This window comes from Chinchilla lanigera, unplaced genomic scaffold (genome assembly GCF_000276665.1).
Source record: "Chinchilla lanigera isolate Chin_1 unplaced genomic scaffold, ChiLan1.0 scaffold00085, whole genome shotgun sequence".
NCBI classification, from domain to species: domain Eukaryota; kingdom Metazoa; phylum Chordata; class Mammalia; order Rodentia; family Chinchillidae; genus Chinchilla; species Chinchilla lanigera.
In genome coordinates this window covers 4,986,048-5,011,944 of record NW_004955486.1, presented here as the reverse complement: position 1 = coordinate 5,011,944, position 25,897 = coordinate 4,986,048, and the positions used below count along the sequence as shown (strand labels likewise).

At 47.4% G+C, this 25,897-nt stretch overlaps 1 protein-coding gene across 4 annotated transcripts; it reads right to left on the bottom strand.

Moving 5' to 3' along the window:
• Nucleotides 1-2,507: 2,507 nt before the first annotated feature.
• Nucleotides 2,508-25,700, bottom strand: Tnfrsf9 (tumor necrosis factor receptor superfamily, member 9). Of its 4 annotated transcripts, none has more exons than XM_013504321.1 (8): nucleotides 25,239-25,700; nucleotides 13,091-13,273; nucleotides 12,078-12,185; nucleotides 11,551-11,688; nucleotides 10,348-10,414; nucleotides 8,358-8,446; nucleotides 7,751-7,882; nucleotides 2,508-3,516 (listed from the first exon to the last, which is right to left on the bottom strand). In XM_013504321.1, exons 2-8 carry the CDS (start codon nucleotides 13,203-13,205, stop codon nucleotides 3,428-3,430), a joined length of 738 nt encoding a protein of 245 aa, XP_013359775.1. In that variant the 5' UTR covers nucleotides 13,206-13,273; nucleotides 25,239-25,700; the 3' UTR covers nucleotides 2,508-3,427. The 4 variants fall into 4 exon arrangements, with proteins under 4 accessions (XP_013359775.1, XP_013359773.1, XP_013359774.1 ...); XM_013504319.1 differs by lacking the exon at nucleotides 25,239-25,700 and adding an exon at nucleotides 21,377-22,200; XM_013504320.1 differs by lacking the exon at nucleotides 25,239-25,700 and adding an exon at nucleotides 21,612-22,200.
• Between the last annotated feature and the right edge of the window lie 197 nt (nucleotides 25,701-25,897).

Here is a 25,897-nt window from a genome sequence, read left to right as displayed (position 1 = left end):
TCAACAGACAAAAAAAATTTTAAATGTAACAACAAAGCAAAGTACCTAAAAACGAATCTGACAAAAGATTAAGAACTATTTCTGGAGAAATTTTATAAAACTGTAATGAAATTTCTAAAAAAGAAACAAGCTGCACTGTGTACATATACCAACTCTCAAAATGATTCTAAAATGATTACTGCATGTTTGTACTGCAAACATGTCCTAATAAAAAAAAACTTTAAAAAACTGTACTGAAGGCCACAAGCAAAGCCTTCACTAAGTGAAGGAATATAGCGTCATCCTTGTGGAAGGGGAAAGCCAATATATGCCGAGCACTTGCTATGTAAGTTAACTTGGTACAGATGTAAACTCTCCCTAAACATTAGATCTACATAGGTCAAGTGAAATTTCAATTGAAGGTTGAAGGTGTAGCTCAGTGACAGAGTGCTTGCCTGGCATGTGTGAGGCCCTGAGTTTGATCCCTAGCATTGAGAGGGAAAGAAAGAAAGCACAGAGAGATAGAAAGAGTGAGAGAGGGGGGAGGGAGGGAGGGAGAAAAGGAGAGAAAATGAAAGGAAGAAAGAAAGAAGAAAAGAATTTTTTCAATGAAAATCTTTTGGAATTAGATTCTAAAATTTATATAGAAGAATGAATAGCCGAGAGTAGCCAAGGCCTCACTGAAGTAGAGCTGGAAGGCAGAGGGCCATAGTAGATATCAAGGGCTACAAGGCTATTGCAACAAAGACGCGTGGATAGGAATCAACCATGAAATGTAATATGGAAATGGCTTTGGGGAAGCCTGGCGGGTAAGGGAAGTAACGCTGGAGACCCACAGAGCCCTGCAATATCCAGGGTGGGGACTGGTGGTTCAACCACTATCAAGTGAACATGCATAAATCCAGTCATTTCCTTCCCGTACAATCAGTTCCTGTAGGTTAGACTTAAATATGCAAGATGAAACTTCAAACTTTTGTGAAATGTGAGCAAATATTTTTAGCATATCATGCAGAAAAGGATTGCCTACATCAGGCAACAAAAAAGGTCAACCTTAAGAAAAAAAAAATAAGTTTAGCTCAGTTCAGTGAAGGACTTTTTTTTGCTGATTACTAGAAAGAGAAGAAAGATGCCTCTAAAAAGATATAAGTGAAAAAATACTATTATCTAGACTACTAAAGAAATTCTATGAGTTGCAAAGGACAAGCAATCAAGTTTTTAAAAATGAAAGGCATGAGCAAGCATTTCATGGAAAAGAAACACAGCATGTGAACATGTGACGGATAATCTCGGTAATCAAGGAAATGCAGAATAAGATCCCACCGAAATACCATTCTATCCCCACTAAATTGGCAAAATTGATTAGTGTGACAAGGACAGAGGGCAGCAAAGATGTGGCCCCCTGGAACAGGCAGGTGACATGACAGGAGCAGCATAAACAAGAAGAAACTCTCCGAACAGCTGTGTAGCACCGGGATGCTATGGAGAAACACTTGCTGCCCCTGTACGTGCAACGGTGAGCTTTTTCTGCTCCACCACACCTGCCCAAGCTGCACGACCGGCTCCGAAAGTCTGCATCTAACCGACTCTGAGCAGAAATGACAACTCTCCTTCCCCGGAAGATGGCCAATGTTCCAGGTAGAAGTGGCTCCTCCCTCTAAATCCCAGAGTGAAACAGCGAGGACAGAGCCATGGCTAGAGGGCTAGAATGTGCCTCTGCTGTTCTGCCGTAACCCATGAAGACTGGAGGGGCACTTGTTAGGTCTATGTAACTGAGCACACCCCACTGGTGTAGTCACTTGCTCATAAAGTTGAGCATTCGCACCCCCTGACATCCAGCAGCTCCGCTGTTGGGAAGGCTCCCCAGAGGCGCTGCTATGCAGAAGACACGTAAAAGGGCAGCCGCCGCCACACTGCTGCTGATGACAAGGAGCCTGAACAGAGCTGCAGGGGCGCGTGGTAAACAAGGATTGGTACATGATGGTGCGAGGTCTGGGGGAAATGAATGCACTCAAGCACAGCATGGACAGGCTTATAAATATAATTTTCAATGATTACAGCAATCACAGAAGTCTCCATACAGAAAAATCATACCTTCTTATAATATTCATAAGGCTCAAAAATAAGCCAAACTGAATAATATAGTTTTAAGGTACATAATTATGTAACAGACGCTTTTTCTTGAAAAAGGGATAGGCTCAAAATTCCCAAGAGAGGTTGCCCAGGGTTGGCCGAAGATGAGGAAGGGAAGTGTCATACGGATGGGTGCTCTAACCTTGACTTTGGCCCTAGAGAGGATCAGATGGTGAATATCTTAGGGCTGTACAGTCCTCACACAAGACCTCAGCTCTGTCGCCGTCGTGCAGAGGCAGCCACTAAATACGTAAACGTGCCCGCGTTTCCCGCACACCTCACTTACAGACTAAAAGTTGAGTCTTGTACAATTTTATGTCCCATGAAATATTCTTCTTTTGATATTTTTTACCACTTAAAAATGTAAAGCCAGGTCGAGGCCAGCCTGGGCTACGTAAGTGAGTTCAAGGCCAGCCTGAACTGCATAGTGAGACCCTGTCTCAAAAACACACACATAGAAGAAAAAAGCAAAGACTACTGAGCCACACGAGGCCAATGGTGGTTGGACTTGGCCACGGGAGTTTGGTGGCCCGGCTCTCACACTTTGGTTGGGCTGCGAGGAGGCTACGGTACTAATGTTCTGACTGCTTGATACTGTTCATGGGTCTCCCACTCATCCACATGACGTGGGTCGGAAGGACAGAGGCAGACGGGGTGGGGATGGAGAGGACCAGGAGCTTGGCAAAGATACCCGCCTTCTTTCTGAAATGCTTTCTCAGGGTCTGAGATGTCTTGTTCTTGACCCAAACTTGGGACGTCATCATTTTCCTCCTGACAGTGGAGAAGGTCGTTGTGCTAAAGGTCGTTGTGCTACATGACAGACCCAGTGGAAAGTACACTGCATCTTGACGCTTGCTGTCATATGTCACATTAACACACACACACACACACACCTGCGTTGATGGTGATGACTTCAGCTAGACCCTTGGCCAACATGACTGAATTGGCACCATCATTTTCTTTGGGTTTCAAAGAAAATGTCCAAACCTATTAAGTCACGTCTAGAAAACATTCTCTCACTGCCAGCTCTGTTCAAAGCGGTAAAGTGGTTGTTGTTGTTGTTGTTGTTTTGAGATAAGGTCTTGCTATATAATTTAGGCTGGCCTCAAACTCACTGGAGTCCTCCTGTCTCAGCCTCCCAAGTGCTGGGATTACAGGCGTGCGCCACCACACCCAGCTAGAAGTGGGCCTTTTAAAAGGCCAGTTCATTAGCATTCGAAAGCATTGCTGGAGATAACGGTGTTTCACATCTCAGAGGGACAGGAGCGTGGGATCCTCCAATTCCCATTTCCTGTAAAGAGAGCGCCAACGCCTCTGCTCACAGTTCACACTCCCCCTCTTCTTCTTGTGGAAATCGGCAACTGCAGGCATCCTCCATTTGGGCCGTTTGTACTGGTTTCATAAACGCTAGAAAATAATGTGAAAGACACTTAAGAGTTTGTTGTCCGTGTTAAACCTGTAACATCCGCATTCCGTGAACCACACTGCAGGACAGCTGTAAGCCGCAAACACTCTTCACTTTAACTCACCAACTTATCCACAGGAGAGGTAAAAACATGTATGAGCTTTTTCTAAGGCTTAAGATTTTTATCCTCTTACCAAATATTCCATCGGTCTTTAAAAACTTATTTTTTAAAACTTAAAAACTTATTTTAAAAAACATTTCTTTATGTAAAAAGAATCTTCTTGATCTTCTGCAGTGACTATAAAAGTATTAAGCAAGAGTTACTATAGCATCAAATAGCCTAAGCATAGCAGTATTTTCAAGTCACTAAGATATATTTTAATCTCAGGGTACTTAGAGATTGAACAGTCTCTTTTGAAAATTCTATGGCACCACGTTTAGAGATATGATATTTCCATGTCAGTAAGCAAAGAACTGATTTCTGCTTCCACTTCCTGGTTTTCTTTTGCATGTCAGGATGCAGTATTTGTATTATTGCTGAGCAACTACGCAGACATTTCCCTATAGGCTGACAGGTAAAGCACCTTATCCCAGTTCCACAGACTTATTACTATGAACAACAACACGACCAAACGCTCTTACCCACCCTAAGAACTTGCAACAAATGGTCAAGACTTTCAGAAATATCAGTGGGACACCTTTTGAAATTACACCGAAGATTAACTGAAAAAGGGAGACCTGCCTTGGGAGGTGGAGCTGTCATTCTTGGGCGCATTCTGGCCGCTGAGGACTGCTGAAAACTGTGGACGTTACATATAAAACAGGAAAAGTCTCTGGGAGGTGAGAGGAGAAGGGAGACCAGCTAACAAACCTCAGGGTCCAAGGACTACCGTGGCGATGCACTCTCCGAGTTCTCTTTCTGCTGCAGACACCCCAGAACGGAAGCGGGGGGAGCTGGCTACCTAGAAATGCCCGTGGGTATGGAACAAGAACAGACCGAGAAAAGCCTGCGCTCTCCAGCCACAAGACCAGGAAGTGGGCGGGCCACCAAGACCAAAGCTCTCCGACTGTGACCATCCACTCTAGGAAGACATAGAAACAGCTGTGGATCCACACCCAAGCCCATCTTCAGGATTTTTCTTTCTTCAAAGATATAGAACTGGACAAGGTGGCACACAACTGTAGTACCAACCACTTGGGAGGCTGAGGTGGAAGGATTTTTTAAACGCAGGAGTTCAAGACCAGCCTGGACAACATAGTGAGACCTGGTCTCCAACAAGCGAAAAACTAACAAGAGCAGAAGGAGCTACTGAAACACGGTGACTTGGATTACTGTACGGTCATACACTACACAATTCCGTTTCTAGAGCACCCCTAAAGTGACGATAGAGAGGTGGAAATCAGATTGGTAGTTGCCGGGTGTTAAGGATTGTAGAGAAGAGAGTGGTGTGGGCAAAGAGGAGTGCTGGGGGCTGATCCTTGTGTGGCAGAATCCCAGGAAGGGCACGTGGCAGGTACAAAGACATTGCGCTGTCTCTGTACTTGTCTGGCATCTGTAGTTATTTCAGAATAAAAGGGCTTTTTTAAAATGGACTAAAGTTTTTAGAAAATGACTTATAACTCCATTGCCACTCACTAATTACTCATAAACACTTGGGAATCATCTTATCCAGAACCCTGGGTGTTCTGGGTGGGGGCGGGTGGTGGGCCTGGGGGTCGGGTTTAGGTGACACATTGGAGATTTACGAGAGAGGTGTGAGCTCGGAGGGAAGGAAATAACGAACCACAGAGTAGGGAAAGACGTCTGCAGCAGACTGGAGGGTACCTGTAAATCAATGAGAAAAGGACAGCTGAGTCTGTGGGAAAATGCTCCAAAGATTCATGAGGTACTTCACAAAGGAGGAAATCCAGATGGGCAATCAAACATGGAAAGGTGTCTAAGTTGACCAGAAATCAAGAAATGAAAAGTAAAACCACACTGAGCTACTACTGTCAGCCCCAGAGAGATAAAAATAGCCTGGTGATAGCCAGTGTGAGGAAGGACACAGTCAAGGGGCTCTCCCTCCCCCTGGAGAGGGGCTCCAGCCGTTCTGAAAACAGTTTATCTGCTAAGGACCAAAATCCGTGCTCCTCATACCCCAGAAAGTTTATCCCTAGGCTAAAAAACCTACAAAACAGAAACACACGCTTATGCGGTCTGAGATATGTGGACAAAAATATTCAGCCAGTCAGGCGTAGTGCTGCACACCTGTTATCTCAGCACTCTGAAGGATGTGGCACGAGGATCGCAAGCTTTGAGACCAGCCGGGGCAATTTAATGATTTAGCGTGACCCTGTCTCAAAATAAAAATAAAGACAGGGCTGCAGTTCAGTGTAAAGGCCCTGAGGTCAGTCCCCCAGTATGTCAGACACCCCAGCATCACTTCTCTCATGCCCATTCCACAAAGGTCAGGATGGATAAACGAGACACAGCGACAGCAGAGAACAGAGTAGCGGACCGCAGCCACTAGAGGTGGGCTCCACATCGTAAAGACACACTGCTGGGTGACAGTAGCAAGACACGGGGTCCCAACAGTAGGACCCCACCTGGTTGAAGTTCCTGAGCAGCCTGCATTGTCGAAACTGAGCCGTTGCGTAGCAAAACTACACCGAAGAGCAAGGAAGTGGATGCTATAAAAATCTCAGTGTGGTTAGCAGCTGTGGCAGGGAGGCCTGTGTGTGTCTGGAGGGGTTCACGGTGGGCTTCCGGGGAGCTTGTTACGTTCTGTTTCTCCACTCGGGTAGAGTTTATTTTACAATGGGTTCAGCTGCACACGTATGTGTTTCTCTGAATATTTCACAATGTGAAAGAGTCTCACAAAAGTACAGTAGTGCATGTTTAGATTAAGGACTTACTAATGTTAATCAACAACCTCCAAATAGACACTGTCGAATCGCAGAGTGTTTGGGGTGACATTTGCCCCCAGAATGTTCTTCCTGTCCATGAGTCCCTCTTGCTAAGTCTAGCCTGTCATCCCATCTTCCATAAAGACCAAACCCCCAAACAGGCCGCCCCCATGCACAGATGGCAAACTTGCTATGAACACTATCAGCTTTGGTCAGTGGGTACTGACCCTGCCAGACGCCGTATGTAAAGAAATGGTATCTTGTTTAATGAACTAATGAAGGGCCCTGATGATTAGAGTTTCTATTTAATCTAGATTGGTGTGACAATAATCCACCTCATTAAACGCACTTTAAACTCTCTCCTCATACGCCATGCCCCGCTCTGGGCAGCTCTGAACGGAAGGCCAGGCTGTGCACCAAGCAGGGGTCAGCACGGGGAGCGGCGACGCTCCTCTCTGAGTCCTCTTTGCCCCTGTCGTGTGCACACTGTCGACTGACCCATGTACCTGTGCACACATTCACACACCTCAGGTTGCAGCAAACTTATTTTTCTAGACTCCTGGGATCTGCTGTCCCATAGCCATGCTGTCTCCGTTCCAGCAGGCCTAAAATTGGGGGCCACATCTCTGTCAGGGATCTGTCCTATGCACTGTGGTTTAGCGGCATCCCTGCTTCCGTCACTAGATGCTAACAGCACCTCACACCACCGAGCTGTGACTACAACTGTCCCCAAACATTGCCATTGTCTCTGTGGGGAAGACACTGCCCACTGCTTCATAACTGCTGTTTCTAACTTTGTTTCTTTTTTTTGTTTGTTTTTTTTCCGGTACCGGGAATCGAACTCACAACCTTGCACTTACCAGGCAGGCGCTGTGCCACTGAGCTAAATCCCCATCCCCTTAACTTTGTTTCTATAACTTTCAAAAACATCTTCTTTTCCTTTTTACTTGGGGGTGATTCAATTTAATTATGTTAACTTAATTAGCTTGGGAGCTTCCTAGAGGATTAATAAAGCACACTTCTGGGGGTACCTGGCTGGTCAGGGAGGGTGATGTTGGGGGCTACATCTGGTCCCTGGCCCCTTCCTCTTTGGCACTGTTCCCCTGCTCTACTTCCTGCCCCATGAACTGAACAGCCTTGCTCCACCACACCCTTCTGCCATGATGTTCCCGCCTTGGAGCCAGCTGACCATGGACTGAATCTCCTGAAACCAGAAGCCAAATCAAAGTTCTCCTCCTTTAAGTTTGAGGCATAGGGCACTGTGTCCCAGGAATGGAAAAGCTGCCTAATACACACCGTAAAATCTTGTCCTATAAGTGCTCATATCTAATACTGTTACATTGGTCTTACGTTGTTTGAACATGTACACGAACTTCTTCCTGCTCCATTTGATGACACAGCACTGGCACAAGCAGAAGATCAGCAGGAACACAGCCAGAGCTGACAGCACCAGAAGGACGGTGAAGAACTGCGGAGAGGGTCCTGCACAGAGCACAAGGAGAGACCCGGGAAGGAAGGTGTTTACACGGTTATGCTTGGGTTTCTCCTTACACTGCAAACTCCTAAGCTCAGGACTGACCTGCTAACTTAGTATAAAGTTAGATGACTCTAAAACAAAGCAACTTAAATTGCCCTGAAGGCTCACAAAAAATAAGCCGCTTGGGCCTTTCTGGCACACAGAACACGGGGGGTCTTGTAACCCCCTTTCCTCGGCCTTCATCGTGGCGCAGTGGCTGTTGGGGCGACCGTCACTGTGCACTGCCCACCAGTGGGAACCTCAGGCAGCGGACAGCAGGGAAGGCACCAGGGAGCTGCTGCTGTGGTCGAGGACTCGGGGTGTCGTGAGCCCAGGAGGTTCCACACCAGCTGGGACAGGTCCGGGACATTCACCTTGCTCTGATGGCCACACAGCCACTCCCTGGTCTCTCCCAGGCAGGGCCCGGGGTGGAGGCAGTACCTGGCGGGAAGGCACCTGGAATTGGTCCACAGACCACGTCCCTCTCCTTTGTCCCATTCGCAAGTTCCGTCTCTCCATTCGAAGAGCACCTTAGAGAATTCGAGGGGAGAGGGTCCAGTAGTTAATTTAGGTACCGAGGATTCCAAGGAGAAACTGTGACATCTGTCAACCGCAAAGCAGCCCAGTGACAAGGCTGGGCCGGCCCGGGCTCACAGACAGAGATGTTTTGACGGAGTGCCTCCCGCCATCCGTCTTCCTTCAGCGCGCACGTGGCTTATGAAAGTCCCCACAGCTCTCCTACTCCACCTGCCCAAGCAGATCCTCCCTTCCCCTGAGGCTGGGGGGCGATATGGGGCTCCCCTGGTTCCGTGGCTGCAGGGTGCAGGAAGTTTGGCCTAGTTAGTCCCTTGCCCCTGCCCCCCAACTTCAGGCTCATATCCCCTCTCTCTGGCACATGCAGAAGATGGAACAGCGTTAAGCCTTCAGCCCGGGCATCAGACAGAGCAAGGCGTGACCTGCACCTGGCCCTTCCCAGAGTGGCACTGGGGGAGCTGCACAGCCTGTCTAAGCCTCAGGTCTCCTCTGCAAAGTCAGGCGGTAGTGAGAAGGGGCTGGATGTGTCTCAGGGACACACTCTTTCATGTCTGTCCCACATGGTACTCCGTGGCTGTCCTCACCATCACCCCCACCAGCATCGCTGCCGATACACCTTCTCCCTTCCCTTAACCTACCCGAAACCCACCCACCCTCTAGAGGCCTGCTCCAACCAGGCTTCCACACAGCTTCCACACATGCAGAGTGACAGACAGTCCCTGCTGACGGGCAGTGTGGGGACACTGGGGGGTCAGAAGGATTTATGACTGAATCCTTCATGACTGAATACTCTGGTCAGTTTGTGCTGAAAGACTTTAGAAGTGGGTGTCCAGACTGTAGCTCAGTGGTATAGGACTTGCTTAGTATGTGCATGGCCCTGGGCTCAATCCCCAGCACAGAGAGAAACAGAGAGACAGAGAGAGACAGAGAGACAGAGAGACCAAGAAAGGGACAGAGACAGACACAGAGAGTAACAGACAGAGACAGAGAGAGACAGAAAAGACCTTTAGAAAAATTCTAGAGCTAGCCTGGTGGCCCACAGCAGTAATCCTAGAACTTGAGAGGCTGAGGCAGGAGAATCACCTGGAGTTTGAGGCCAGCCTGGCTGATACAGTGAGACCCTGTCTCAGTCAATCCATCCATCCATCCATCCATCCATCCATCCATCCATCCATCCACCCATCCATCCATCCCTCATGTTACCAAACCAAAACATTTATAAAATAGAATAAAAATGTAACTGTAAAATAATAAAAATTATCTTCTAGTAACAAAATCAAAAAGGACAAAGGCATATGCAATATGAAGCCCAGAGATTTGTCATCAGCGTCCACTGGCCACAGGACCCTCAGCTTGCCGTCAGTCTCCGACATGTCCCATCCCCCCCTGTGCCGCTGTGGTTCGGGACACACACACAGCATGCATGGCCCAGCACGGGCGCAGGGCACAGTTCATGCAGCCTGGCACAGACCTCACGGCCACTGACGCCTTTGGCCAGATGCTCTGAGCTCCTTGCTCCGTGTGACAGCCATGTGCCCAAGTGCACATGACACGTGCGGGAGGAAGCAAAGCTCCTTGTCCCTCGATGACAGGGAAGGTAAAGGAGCAGAGATCAGAGAGGAGCAGGGAACGAAGAGCAGACGGTGCAGAGGGCAGCAGATGCCCCACCCCGGCCTGCAAATCCGAGCTCAGTGTTGGGACGTTCTTTCTGAAGAGAAATGTTGGCTTGGACATGAATCCGTCTGACCCCCCAGTGTCCCCGCACTGCCCGTCAGCAGGGACTGCCTGTCACTCTGCATTCTGCAGGTGTGAAAAAGCTTCAGTGATAGAATTCTTTGTGTTTCAAACAGTTTAACCCAGAGGCTTTATTCTGTAAGCAAAGTGAAATGATACCTACTTTGTCCAGGGTCGACAGATGCCACCTTTCTTATCATTAAATGTCCCAAAATAACAGTCTTTACAACCTTGGAGAAAAAGCACAGATAAAAATAAACATTTCATCATCTCATAACTTTCCTTGTGGTAAGCAGCATAAAGCTGCTAACTTAGTACAAGTTGGGCAAATAATTAATTCTTGAAACAAAACCCTAAGCTGCTAGGTTTTACTCAAATTGGGGATGTTTAAAATGTATTGAAATGCCTGGTTCTCCATTTGACCCAGCTATTCCCCCGTACATATTTTCCCAAAAGAGTGAAAGACATCATATTTCAGTGACTCACGCACACCCATTTTATAGCAGCACAATTCATAACAGCTAAATCTTGGAAGTGAACTTTATGTCCATCAACATATGAATGGATAAAGAAAATGTGGTATTACACTCAATGGAGTACTACTCTGCCTTAAAGAAGGATGAACTCAGTCATTTCTAGGAAAATTGGTGCACCTTGAAACTATAATGTTAAGTGCAGTAAGTCAGACACTCAAGTTTAAATATCACATGGTTTCTCTTATATGAGAAACCCAAACCGGGCATGGTGGAGCACACCTGTAATCCCAGCACTTGGGAGGCTGAGGCAGGAGGACTGTTGCAAGTTTGAGGTCAGCCTGGGCTACACAATGAGTTCAAGGCCAGCCTGAACTGCATAGTGAGACCCTGTCTCAAAAAGACAAAAAAAAAAAAAAAAAGAAAAGAAAAGAAATCTAAAACTTAAAGAGCAAAATAAAAAATAGATAATAAGAAAAATGCACTGTTCTGACTATTAATGAATGTCCTTGATTTCAAATTTATTTCCATTTATGGAAAAATAATGGAAATATTATCCTATTAATTAAAATCTACTATGTATTAAAATATGGCATTAGGGCCAGGCATGGTGGCATGCGCCTGTAATCCCAGCACTCGGGAGGCTGAGGCAGGATGATCGTTGCAAGTTTGAGATTAGCCTGGACTACAAAGTGAGATCAAGGACATCCTGAACTGCATAGCAAGACCCTGTCTCACAAAGACGAAAAATAAAAAATAAAAAAAATAAAGTATGGCATTAATGCCATATTTGACACTGGTTAGTTACTTATTGCTTTAAGGTTCTACAAGTCACAGGACAGATCTACACAACACATGGGACCAGACGGGGGAGGAGCAGGGAGCAGACCCACCCTCTTCTGTGAATTCTTGGCCTGGCTCACAATGTGGGTGACACCTGGCGCAGTCTGGCCCCAAGCAGCTGTACCCTGGGGGACACTCGCACTCGGCATTGCTGGTCGGGGAGCACGGCTTCTTCATCCTGAAGGGACCTGTAAAGCCCCCAGTGACATCGTGTGTGAGATCACACTTCACCTCCACACCCAGGAAGCAAGTTTACGCTCAGCAGTGAAAATTACGCTCTCCGTGTATCCATAATGACCTCAGAGTCCAACGCTTAACTTGAAATCTCCATACAGACATTTTCACACTGCTCACTCATACGCCCTGTCTTCTTAAGTGAATGTGTCCTCCACTATTTAAAAAGCTTCACCACCAGTAGCTGCTATTATGTTAGATGATTTTACTAGGCTTGACCATGGACAGAGGAGCTACTATACTTGATGCCTAAGACTGTCAGTAGAGAACAATTAGTAAGGAGGGAATAAAAGCCCATCTTCCCAAAGCCTTCCAAGGAAAGGGCACATCTTTGAAACCATACCTTCGCATTTTCTGCAGATGTTACACGCTGTTTGTCCGCCTGTGCTGGAGTAACTATTTACGGGGCAAGGAGTACAGGGCTGATCCTTATTTTTTGCACAGAAAGTACCTAAGAGAGGCAGATAATAGGCATACACATTTGACGACCACTCATCACGCAAAGCATTGTGATGTTTGTAAGAAAATTAAAACAAAAGCATGGTCTGTTTTCTAGATGCCACAATGACAGACATTATTTCGTTGATTGACTTTTTAAAGTTATACATTTGCAAGACTGCCCTTAACATAATCACGGGATTAGAAATAGCAAAATGCAAGTATTATAACAAAGAAACCAAGAGGAAGAAGACACTTTCCTTTATCTGTGCATAAGAACAGTTTCTCCGGGTGGGTCCTGGAGGGTGATAGGACACATCAGGGAGAAGACCGGTCCCCTTCTCTGGTGCACTGGAGCTTGTATGTGTCTGACCTTCCCTACTGAATTAAACGGGCTCCCACCCGTTTACACCCTGCGGCACCCCAGGCTTAACGGAGGGCTTTGAAAACAACTCTAGCATTTTCCTGAGGTCTTGCCAGGTGCTGCGCACTGATCTAAGCCTGCCATAGGCTCCTCCCTGCCAATGTAAATTATATGAGACAGGTTCACTGATTATCCCATTGACAAAGTCAAGGCCCAGAGGTCAAATGCCTGGGCTGTGTTTACACAGCTAGTTTGTGGCGGCCACCAAACATCTGTAGGTGAATGAATAAAAGACCTGAAAAGGGGGCTAGCAGACAGGGGCGGCAACACACGCCTATAACCCCAGCATTCTGGGAGGCTGAGGCAGGGGGTTCCCAAATTGGAGTCCAACCTGGGTAATTTAGCAACTTACATTGCTAAAAATAAAAATAAAAGGGCTGGGGATGCAGCTCAGTGCAAAGGTCCTGGGTTCAATCCCCAGTAACAAAAACAAAACAAAATAAGAAGGAGCGAAACCTAAGAGAGGTCACTGAACATGTCACGTTGGTACTTACCAGCAGGACATTTGCCACAGGAATCCAGCATGCAACTTGTCCTCTCGAAATTGGCGAGCAACAGCACAGCCACCACCGTGCCGCGGAAGCCACTTCCCATGACCAGACCTTGCATGGCTCGGACACTACCACAGAGGATCCCAGGAGAACGGCAACCACACGCGCGGCCTCAGAAACGTCACCCTGCAAAATGTAGACGTTCCCCAGGCTTCTTCCAGAATGACCTACCTTTCAGTCATTACTGATACCATCCCACAGGAGCATTTTCGGGCAGAAGGAACAATGGAATACCATGGGAAACTAGCACATTCACAGAAACCTCTAGGACAAGGGAGGTGTGACTACACACGCAGCCCTGTGTGTGTTTGCTAAAGTCCAAGAGTGACAGGTCCAACGTTGTTCTGCAAAAAAAAAACCCTGCAAAACTAACAATAGGAAGAACTTTTGGGGACTTTCACACACACTCAGCATCAGCATCCAGATTGCAATAAGGCCAGGCCCTCGCTGCCTGGGAAACAGAGTCCTTCCAGAGGCCACTCCTCCCCCGGGGCTGCGCGGAACTGCTAACACTGCACCAACCTGTACAAGGACTCACCTATTTTGAGATTTGAAAGATGTTTAAACACTTCATTTTTTAAAGAAATCTGTATACAACTGGTTATTGAAGAGAAGTTATCACAGATCAGAAGGGCAGAAAGTCTAGAAAGCTGTGATGAGACCAAAGATTTCCAGTCCCCGTCCCCCAAGCTCAGGTCCCCAAGGCACCAACCTTGCAATCTCAGAGCCGCAGAGAGCTTTCTGCTGCTGCTCACAGCGAGCTCTGAGCCCGAGTGAGCGCTGCAGGTCAGCCCTGGGGCTGTGACTCAGGCGGGGTGGGGCTTCGTGGGAAGTCCCCACCCCGACCGCGGCAAGAGTCGCATTGAGCTGCTGACCTCAAAATCCCCAGAGTCCCTGTCCCATTGATAGTGGCACTTCCAACTGCTTCTTGGAAACAGCTCTCTCCTGTTGGGAAAGGATGTGCGCCTTTAGCAGGTCTCCGTGTCAAAGCTTTTAGGGTGTCCTTAAAATATTTGAGATTCCAGGGATGAAATCACTTCCTAATGAAGACTGAAGCTTTTGCTACGTGCTGTCCCCTAACTCCATAAGCTCCCAGATGCTGCAGCTGGCATTTCATGGGCACAGCTGGTGCACCAGGCACCGGACTCTCATCCCTTAGTGAGCCACCTGTGGCCCTCCAGAGCCTCCCAGGAGTTGGCCTTTCTGCGCTTTCCACAGGCGCACACTAGCGGCTGTCCCTGACTGGCAGGACAGGGACCCAGGCTGGAGCCCCGGACAGCCTCACTCCGCTTTTCTGTGCTCCTGGTGGTGGGGCTGGTGAAGGAAGAAGCGGGCACCAGAGCACTCACGTGGCACTGTGTGACACTGGCGGGCAAAGCGGGGACCCGAGTGGGACCTGAGAAAACCAAGATCTTAGATTTAAAAGAAGGGAAAGAAAAAAAAGGAAGAAAAGGAAGAGGAGAGCAAGGTGCTGTAGGAGGAGGGAAAGGAAGCTGACGAGGAGGAGAAAAAAGACAGAAAGGAGGCGGGTGGTGTGGTGGCTCTAAGAGGAGCCTGCCCCTCCCCGAGGGTCTAGGCACCCCAGCAGATAGCCAGGGGAATCCTGGGAGGGGGAGATCATAGCGAGAGTGGCTGGACTTTGGCAGACCTGGTTTCACTGGGACCTAAACAGGAAGGAACGATAGTCCTGTGCCCCGGAGGGAGGGTGACAGAGGGAGCGGAAAGAGAGCCGGGATTTATCAGCATGTCTGCTACACTGAGCGCTTTGCAGATCACACGAGCCCAGCTGGGCCACTATCCTCCTTAGAAACTTCAGTGGCTCCCTGCTGCCCACCGTAAAACCTGGACCATGCAGTCCAGGACTTGAGGACTCCCCTAGAGCTGACCCTAAGGTTGCCTTTTCAAAAAATTAAGAGTCTGCTTTAAAGCGTACAATTCAGTGAGTTTTAGTATATTCACTACACTATGCCACCATCACCATGACCTAATCACAGAAGGTACCCATGGGTCAAAAAGAAATCCCATACCCATGATGTCACCACGCCAGCCCCAGGCACCCTCGCAGCTGTTCTGTCTCTGTGAATTTGCCTGCTCCAGACATGTAGTAAAAACGCAATCACGGGGCTGGGGATTTAGCTCAGCGGCAAAGCGCCTGCCTGGCAAGCGCAAGGTCGTGAGTTCGGTTCCCGGTACCGGAGAAAAACCAAAAAAAAAAAAAAAAAAAAAAAACGCAATCACATCGATCATAGTAGTGCGGTCCATGAGTGGCATCTTCCACCTGGCCTCCTCTTTCCCGGGTCTGTTCAGGTTGTGGCATCAATCGGTACTTCCTTCCTTTTCAAGCCTCAGTAATATTCCATTGCATGGCTGCAGCACATCTTCTTCTCCAATTCACCAGTTAACGGCCTCCTGGGCTGCTTCTGCTTTGGGGCTGTTGTGAATAGCGCTGTTATGGACACCGGACCAGTGTGTAAGTTTTCTGTGTGGATCTGTGATTTGGGTTTTCTTGGCTGCGCTTAGCAGGAAAGCCACACCTCGCAGTAGTCATGTCTGACTTTTTTTTTCCGGTGTCAAACTCACCACCTTGCGCTTGCCAGGCAGGCACTGGGCTGCTGGGCTGTATCCCCGGCCCGATGTTTGACTTTTGGGGCAGCTGTCAGTTTACTTTCCACAGCCGCTGCAGCTCTTCCCATGCCCACCAGCAATGAATGGCAGCTTCAGTTTCCCCACTTATGCTTACAATTTCTCCATTAAAAAAAACCCACCATCGTCATCCTCTGAGTGTGAGGAGGGGTCTCGGTGCGGTTTTGATGTGTCTCTCTTCGCACGGTGTCATCACGCACCCGCCTCAGGACCAGGGAGCACCGGAGTGCAGCGTGGTGGGCAGGAGCCTACGCTCTGCTGCCACCCAGCCTGGATTGAATCAAGGCTCTATCACTTACCGGTGTGCAAACTCGGGCAGATTTCTCACCCTCCTTGAGTATCCAGATGCGGAGAGTAAATAGTAATTCTACACATTCTCTTCCTTTAGTGAGGATCGAACGAAACCATGATGTGCTTAACTCAATGCCCTGCATGGAACTCTCAGGAAAATAGCAACTAGCTGTGCGCACCTATAATCCCAGCACTCTGGGAAGCTGAGGCAGGAGGATCACAGGCTCAAACCCAGCCTGAGAAATTTGATGGTTTAGCACTACCTTGTCTCAAAATAAAAAATAAAAAGGACTGGGTTCAATAGCCAGTATGAAAAATTAAAAAATTAAAATTAAAAAAAAATAGCCAGTATGAAAAAAGACAAGAATGACTATTGTGAGACATTGTTTTGAAATTCTCCTTCCCCAGCCTCCCACGCTAATCATCAGTAAAGCAACCACAGGGCAAGCAGTCACGGAGAAGGAAAAAAGTTCATGAGATCTACAAAGTGTGATCATCACCGGCCTGGGAGGCCAGCGACATTTGTGAGCTCACCCTGACCTGACTCTGGCAGAACTGGCTGCATGTAGGAGCAACATACCATACAAACCAGGGTGCTGATCACCTCCTAACCCTTTGAAAATCAGGCCTAACCAAGCCCTCATTTACATGCGCACTCTATGTTGAACATCACAGTGTGACATTTAACGAGGTGAGGCTCGATTCTTTGCTAGCTTTGGGGTCATCTGTGGACAGAGGACACAGGACATTCCCTGAAGTGACACCCTTCCTTCCAGCACACCAATCAGCTCACTCTCTGGAGCTTTTACACCACTGACACAGGAGCTTTCCCCAAGCTAGAAGATCCTTGCGATTGGTTTTATCATCCTGCAGTTAAACCAAACTAACCGCTTCAGAATTATTCCACGGAAGGCTCCGCTCAACTTTATCTTTATTACTGCAAGTTCGGGTGAGAAAATCACCACAGTAAGCTACGGTCAATGATAGTGAGTTAGATATAAGTACCAGCCAAGCGAGCAGGAGTGGGGAGGGGGTGTCCCTCAAGTGAGCTTCCTTCCAATACCTCTGTCCTCCCCGGTGGTCACATCAGACAAGGCAAAGCCTTCCCATGGGCCAGTGTGCCGCGGGCTCCTGTAGGTCCTACTCTTAGGCAAGAATGCTGCGGGAAGCACAGCACCCAGGAGTCCCCAGTGCCCGCACCTTCATCTGATGGGCATCTGCAGGTGCAGGAGGCCCTGTGAGTCACGGGCTTTGTAAAAGCTGCACAGAAATTTCGGAATACTGCAGTGTTCAACAGTTCACACAGCTCATCCTCCTGAATACATGCAGGTGGGGTGCACCACATAAGAACTGTAATTTTGCTGTGTTGGGATTGAACCTGGGGCCCAGTACAAGGTGAGCACAAGTTAAATTCTACCACTGAGCTGCGTCCCCAGCACAATAAACATTTCCACAGAGAACGAACACAGCAGAGAATGAAAGCCTGAATGGCTGCCTGCGTGCGAGCTCCAGCTCTGTAGCGTGCCTCCCTCTTCTGGACCCCGCACTCTTTCCTCAGAGAATCATCGTGGAATCTACACTCCACCATGAACTTTCTTTTCTTTTCTTTTTTTTTTTTTTTTTTTGAGACAGGGTCTCGCTATGCAGTTCAGGCTGGCTCTGAACTCACTTTGTAGCCCAGGCTGGCCTTGAACTCACAGTGATTCTCCTGCCTCAGCCTCCCAAGTGCTGGGTTTATTGGTGTGTGGTACCATGCCTGCCTTACCTACCAAATATTTTTAAAACCATCTATGATGTAATAATATATGGGCTTTCCCCCTAACATATGCCCATTCTAATTTCAAGCAAATCATGAGTATAAATGGTATTATAGGAAATCTCTGAGAACTGTAATGTGATACGAAGATACTGGTGTCCACTGGTATAAAGTCATGGCTACGGTATCTCCAGCTATGCTCTATGAATTTCTATGTTCGAAGTTGAATAAAACTCTCCATTTCTGTTAGAGGTCAGTGAAAATGAAGATGGAATTTCCACTCAAGCTCAGGGACCCCTGAATCTTATCCGTGCCCTGGGGGCTCTACAGCCCCTCCGTGAAGCTCCAGTACCGCCCTTTAAAGCAAAAACTCTGTCCACACCATTTCTACCTCTCGCCGTCCTCACTAAGGTGGTGGCGCTGAGAGTCCTGCGGTTCCCGGGCTCTCTGCTCCTCTGCCTTCGTCCCTTCCTCCCTGAGTTTAAACAGACCACAAATATCATAATGACAAATGTCTTCTAATATTTAATGAATACCCAAGGATTCCAGGTTGCTTTACCACTTACCACGCCACGGCACGGTTCAGGAAGGGAGAAGCCAGGGATGGAACCCTGGGCTTCAGATTTGAAAGCGACCTCAGGGTTGGGCCAAGGTCACGAGCGACCACGACCCTTCATTCCTGTGAATGAACACGGACACGCGCTGACTCAGCACTCGAGAGGAAGGCTGTCAGCTCCGTGGTTTGAGAGCTCAGTCAGAAACCACAGTAGATTTCATCTACGCACACGACTACCACGGAACGGGTGGACGATTTAACCTTTGTGAAACGTGATGAAAACAGAACCGAGAGCCCCACAGGCGTCACTTTTTGGAGCAATTAGAATAACCCTACGAAGGTATTTTTAACTGGGGGCGTAGCCCAGTGGCAGAGCATGTGCTTACCACGCACAGGGCCCTGGGTTCAATCCACAGCACAAATTTTAGAAGAAATTTTAAGAGCATGTTACCCAAAAATGTTACATCAACAAGCATTCTGAACCTTTAATTCAGAGTGGGGACAGCTGCCAAGTACCACGAAGGGGGAAGACATTTTGGGCCACAAGAGGCAATTGTCACAGTCAAAGCTAAACCACCCCAAAAGCAACATCCTGGAGTAATGGGACTCTGCTGAAGGCCAGCTTCGGCCTGCAGGGGGCCACTTAGGGGGCCGATAGTATCACTAGCACTCACCTTAGCCTAATTAATATCCCAGTTTATCTGCTGGTTTCACAGTCAATTACTGCCAACCCACATTCAAGTACTCTTCCTCCAAGTAAAAAGCAAGATGCCAGAAAAAAAGCATTTGTTTCCTCTGAACTTTTTGCTGTTGTTGTACTAGGATTGAACCCAGGGCCTTGCACATGCTAGGCAAGTGCTCTACCACTGAGCTACCTCCCTACTTTGAATTTGAGGCACAATATTGGTAAGTTGCCCAGGCTGGCCTCGAACTTGTGATCCTCTTTCCTCAGGCTCCCCTTGAACTTTTTAATGGTGGTATATTCTCTACAAAATAATCCCACTCACAAGGCATTGTTTTTATTCCACGTCTGTTTCCAAGTTCTCATTAAAATGAATGCATAAGCCACTGGTTTTCATTGAGTCATTATTTTTTTAGTTAAATATCACACTAAATCAGAGTTCTAATTATTTGTGTGCAAGAGGTAAATACTATATGTGTGCACTTGTGCATAGGTATGTATTTCCACAGGCTCTGTCACACTCAATCTTAAGCAATTTCCAAGTTTCATGTCACTGTCATTGTTATTTTAGGGCTGGGGAGTGTAGCTCAAGGGTAGAATAGGTGTCTAGCACACCCAAGATCCTGGGCTCAATTCCCAGCATAGAAATAAATAAAGAGTGAGTTCTTCTCTCTCCTTTACCAGTTCAGTGAATTCCATTCCACAGTATCTATTTCCATGCACTGCTGAACATGACCTAAGCTGCTTGCACCTGCCACTCCCCTCTAACGTGACTTCCTTGGTTCTTTAATATGCCTCATACTTCCGCAGAGAATGAACACAGCAGAGAATGAACCAGTTGGTCCAGCCCAGCTGCAGGACCTTTACTTTGCTGTTGTCTTGTGTAAAACGCTCATTTGCTGTATGACTTTTTCCCTCACCCTTAGATTTCTTCAAGAAAAAAGTCTTTGACCATGCCCTAAAAGCATATGGTGCGCACACACAGTATTCTCTCCTTTATTTTCCTTCACAGTACATGTGACAGCCTGGCGTGGTTGGGTGCTGCATAAAGACAAGCAGATTATGGACCTCTGTCCCCCAAGATTATCACTGATGATATCATAGTCATGCCAGTGTGCTTTCCCCAAATTACCCAATGATGTATTTCTCAGAACATGTCATTATCATCATGCCCCGATGACACGACTACACCTAACCGTGTGCATTTATCAAACTGCCTTCCCTTCTGAACGAAAGCTCCACAAAGCTCCATCATTAGTTTGCTGTTATATCCCTGGCACTCAGAGCATTGCCCAGAGCTCAATGAAAACTTCTTAAGTTGAGTCTATTTTCACAGCCTTGAGAGGAACGAAGAGGTCACATACATCAGGCCACCCAGCTTTAAAAGATGCCAACAACATAGGGCAAAGGGACAAGTGAACACCGACAGTTTCCTGGAGGGACTGACCCTGTAGTCAGGTTTTCAGGACGGAGAACACGATGAAACGCTGAGTCGAAAGCAGAGGGCACCCGGGGAGGGGGCTGCTTCTGCAGAAGTATGAATAAGGCAAGGTAGAGGGTATATTCCAGGAATGAAGGAGGGCAGGAGCTAAAAATGTGGGAGATAAAGAGGTCTGAACCACGTTGCGGCAGGATTCAAATCAGGCTGGCGAGCCTACGACTCATTTCAGTTCCCTAGATAGGAGTCAAGCCAGTCAGCAGACCACAGAACCACAGCAAAAAATCACCAACACGTTCTGCCCTCACCCTGGGGTTAGTCACTGCTGAAAAACCTGAGTAGGCGGCCTCGAGATAAGGAAGGGTCCTCAGAAAGGGACCTACACGGCAAAGCGCAGGGAGTCAGCCAGGAGTTTTGCTAGGTTAAGTGCCCGCTGCTGGGCTGGGCACGATGTTTCGCCCATTGAGAGAAACGCTGATGCAGCTCCAGGATCGTTGTATGTTTCCAAAATACTGGAATCTGAATCATGGAAGCAGCCTTAAACAAAGAACCACAACAGGGAATAATGTGAAGGGACTCAACATTTCCATTCCTTTGAGCTTCGTGTTTCACTTAAGATCTCACTAGGTCTCGCCAACCTCTGGGCAGGCACCACTACGCACGTTACTGAAACCCTAAACAATCAGATTTTACTCTCACTTCTAGACCAAAGACCCCCACTTTCGAGCACGGCAGTGGTTTCTATAAACAACCTGAGTGGAAAACAAGCAATAAATGTCGCCCTGAGTCCGGTTTTGTTCTCACACCGGTCTTCGCAGATGCTTTCCAAAGAGCCCCCCACGAGGTGACTAACAGCAACACACCAGAGCCTGGGCTGATTACTGAAGACATTCACCGTGGGCCTGGGCACAGGTTAATGGTGTCGATCTCCCGCGACTCATTCAGTGTGTCCCCAGCATGAACCAAAGACTAGGAGGTGCCCCACGATGCTGCCTCGCAGCTGACAGGCTACAGGCTTTCTCCGGAAGTCCACGCGGTCGCTGGGCCACAGCTACCCCAGGGAGGCGGAGACCCACACATGACTAGGGAGGAAGTGACCTTCCGTGGTGTTTCCATGAGGTCGCGCCGGCTGCGGCTCAGGTCTTCGCACTCCCGCAGTTGCAGACTCTCGAGTCCCGTGCAGCCTCCACTCTCGCCCCGCCCCCGTCCCGCCCACTGTGGCCAGGCTCGACCAATCCTGTGCGCCGTCGGGAACGACCTGTCGCAGCCGACGGAAGTACGTCTTACGTCACTGCGGGTGAGCCGCCCTATTTCCGGCGCCCGGTGAGGTGTGGGAGTGGTGCGTGATGGCCCCCGCTGGGGTCTTTTCACACCGTTGGGGTCAGAGGCGATGTTGTGCTCCGGCACCTCACAGACCTCTGCGTCAGAATTTCCCCCTGGCGCCAGCGGTACCTCAAATGTCAGGGCTCGCCCACTCTTCCCGGGTCTTGGCGACCTAACCTTTTGGGGGCTCCAGAGGGGAAATTCTGCTGGACTTCTTCAGAACGTGCTTTATTGCATGGTGAAAAATACATTTATATGATCCCTCAGAGGTACCTCTTTAGGCCCGGTGTCTCGGTTTAAATTCCTCCAAGTCAGGGAAGGTAGAAAACAGGTGAAAGTGATGGCAGCTTCCCCCCTGCACGTGAAATTTCACATCTCAAGTTCATCAAATAATTTGGATGTGAGAAATAAGGAATTTATTAAAATCGGAATAAGAGATTGGGTGATCGCGTTGTGAACTGCAGTGTTCCATAAATGTACTCCTCTATAGCAGTAAAGGAAAACGGTCGAATAGTACAGGGTGGGATCAGCAAGTGGTTACCAAGCACTAGCTGGGGGCCGGGACGGTATAGATGCTGAGGATTCAAAACTGACCAAGATAGAATGGGAAAGTCCTCTCCTGGCTTCGCAGGACCCGCGGGAGACGGGCAAAACGTAAACAGACAAGAAACCACTTAATGATAAACGCAATCAATGGAGGAGAGGAGGGAGCCATAGAGTGTTTACTTAGTAAGATGAGACGCCCAGCGTAAGAGTGACCTAAAAAAATTAGTAAATAGTAAATAGTCTAGTAGTTTCTTCACTAGGATGAGTGAGATAATTCTGCGTAGGGGCCCTGGGTGGCAGTTGCTATCGTGGTAATGCCATGTGTCCATCGCTGAACCGTGAGCTCCAGGAGGCAGAAGAATAGCTAGCTGTTCCTTATATGTTACAACTGCTGCAGTAAACTTAGGGTCTTTAAAACAGGGAAAGTTTTGAGTCTGTACTTCCCACAGTGCATAAAGACTGTCAAAGGTTGAGTCAAAAAGGTAGTGGATGGGGTGGTTCTGCGTGGAAAGAGGAGACTGAACTGGGAGGTGTCTTCACTGCCAGTACAAGAGCAATGCTTTTTGGTAAATGGTTGGATTTTTTGGCTGTGTTCTATAAATGTGTGATGAGAAATGTGTCTGAACTATAAAGAAAGAGTCATGAGTGTCACTGACATTATTAACACTAATAGAGTCAATGGTGGGTAGAGTGTGACATATGGTATGAGAATATCTGAATTTGACCAAGACTGCAGGACCTTATATAGTCATTTCAGTCTTCTGGACCTTGGTCTCTGCACCTGTAAGATGAAAAGTATAGTAATACCTTCCAGAAAGTATATAATGTCTAGAGCCAATGCATGAGAAAGAAAATATTAGCATATTGTTTAAAAGTACCAAGATAATTACCAGAAGAAATAATTTATTTTTTATATTTTGTCTTTTTGAGACAGGGTTTCACTATGCAGTTCAGGCTGGCCTTGAACTCCCTTTGTAGCCCAGGCTCCTCAAAGCGATCCTCCTGCCTCAGCCTCCCAAGAGGTGGGAAAGAAAAAATAATTCAGAATGGAAAATATTTGCTTCTGGGGAGCAGAACTGAGCGTTAGGAAGAACAAACTCCCAGGGATGCTTTCGTACGAGTTAGCTCTGCTCCGTAGCAGCCCCTGCCTACTACAGTCTGCTGTTGGGCAGGGTGATTCTATTTCCGGTTACTTGTTGTGCAGAGTAGCTGGGGCAGCTCTGTTCCACATACAATCATTCTGAAACCCAAGTTGCTGGGGCAGCGGTAATTTCCCTGGGGAAGATTCTTCTGGCGGTGCAAAAGTGTAAAAGCATAGGCCTGATGATCAGGTCCATACAGTGCAAGACTTTGATCAGTCCTGTTAATATCCTTTTGGCCAAAACAAGGCCAAAGCCCAAAGCTGAGGGACAGAAAGTCCACTCACCCATGCAGATGGAGGGAGAAAGGGCAAGTGCTTCTGAAAAGTAGTTCAATCTACCCTAATATTTGAGTTGTCCAAACTGTGTGTAGTGTATGAATTTGATAATAGTTGAAACCAACTCAGATCCGCTTCAGTTCTTGACGGTGAACACATACATCCTTTTAAAATAAAAGCTAACTTCCAGAGCTGGAACAAAGCAGCTTGTCTCTAGTTTTCCTTCCATCTACCTAAATCTTTCCTGTTTGTTTTTGTTTTGAGACAGGGTCTCACTGTGTAGTTCAGGCTGACCTCGAACTCATGATGTAGCCCAGGCTGGGCTCAAACTCCTTCAAAGCTCAAGGGAGTGGCTTTGCCTGCTTCCTTCCCAGCCAAGGGTGAAGTCATTCTGGAATTGAATTCTTAAAATGTCTTTTTCTTAGGCTATCAAATGATTAAGAGCATTTTCAAACATTTATGCAAGTGCAAATGCATACATGACTTTACAACTTTTAAAGTTAAATAAATAAAAAGCACTGTTTGTTCTCATACATTGCTGGCGAGAGTGCTAAGTGGTTCAGCTTGTATGGGGTTGCTCAAATGCACTTCTCACTTCTGGGAATTTACCCTCCATTGTACTTGTACAAGTAGGTCATACTTATAAAGTTATTCAGTTCAGAGGTGTCTGTACAGAAAATGATTGGAAATAACCTACGTTATCGGTGAAGTTCAGGTAACTAACCTATAAAACCACCCACAGGGCATACTACGGCAGAGAGGGATTCTTTCTGATATGGAAAGATTCCAAGATGTTCATATGATAAATATACACAGGTGTGGGTGTGGGGTGAGATTCAGAACAAAGTATAGAGTCTACATTTTGTTTGTTTGTTTGTTTTGAGACAGTGTCTCACTATGCAGTTCAGGCTGGCCTTGAACTCACAGTGATCCTCCTGCCTCAGCCTCCAGAGTACTGGAATTACAGGCATTCACCACCACACCCAGTGCAGTCTACATTTTTATTCAAGAAAGCGGGAAAATAATAGCTATATTTGCATAAAGAAGTGCTAGAAGGAGGTGTAAAAAAGTAAGATTGGTACCTGTAGGAGACAGAGATGGAACACAGTGACACGGGAATGGACATCTGTTCAGTGTAACTAATTATTTTGGGTTTCGAAAGTGGCAAATGTATGAATATTCACATTGAGTGCAGTGGCACATGCCAGTAACCCCAGCAGTCTAGGAGGCTGAGGCAGGTGAGTTCCAAGCTTGAGCTCAGCCTAGGCAAGTTAGCAAGACTCTGACTCAAAATAAAAAAAATAAGGGCTGTGGATATAACTTACTGCAAAGGCCCTGAGTTCAATCCTCAGTACTAAAAAAACCCAAAGTATTAATATTCAAAAATTTAAAAGAAATAAATTAGGTAACGTAATAAACTGAATCCATTAAGTACTTACTAGATTTGTCAGCTCAGCATTGCTTTAATTCTTAGATGCAGCAGCAACGGCAGCACTTTTTCTTGGCGGTACAGATATTCCTCGTTAGACAGACCAACCTGTTTTTCCTGGTACAGTAGATCTTGTTTATATAGTAGTGTAGTTTTTGCTGATTGTACTGTACATATAGTAGCGTGGTTTTATGTTATTATACATTACGCTACTGCATGTAAGAGTTACGGAAATAAAAGCAAAGTCAACAAACTGGAGTTTCCTTTGACCATTTCTTTGTTCTGAACATGGTAATGTACACACTATACATGACTCCTCATTTAACGACCAAGTCGCAGGAACAGAGATCATTAAAGGAGGAATGCCTATACCGGGGGCTGAACCCAGGCCTTTACACTAAACTAATAAACTGCCCCGGCCTGGCCTTGAACCTATGATCCTCCTGCCTCAGCCTCCCGGTGTGCTGGGTCACAGGCGTGCACCGCGCACTGCCTTTGATGACTGTGTAAGTGCTGGACAGAGTCGCCCGGTAACTGGTGACAAACTGTGGGGGGCAGGGCCGGGGCCAGGATGACCAGGAGGAGTCCTAGCACCTGGAGCGGGGTAAAAGCGGAAGACGGTGCAGGAAAGGGGAACAAAGGGATCCAGGAGTGCACAAGAGGAACACG

Bases quoted from the DNA above. Each gene is read 5' to 3' on its own strand.
- Tnfrsf9 (XM_013504321.1), bottom strand. From the start codon at position 13,205: ATGCAAGGTCTGGTCATGGGAAGTGGCTTCCGCGGCACGGTGGTGGCT. The intron at 8,447-10,347 runs GTAGGTATCATT...GAATTCTCTAAG, and splicing joins ATCTGTCGACCCTGGACAAA to GTGCTCTTCGAATGGAGAGA. The intron at 3,517-7,750 runs GTAAGACCAATG...ATTATTTTCTAG, and splicing joins CGTGTACATGTTCAAACAAC to CGTTTATGAAACCAGTACAA.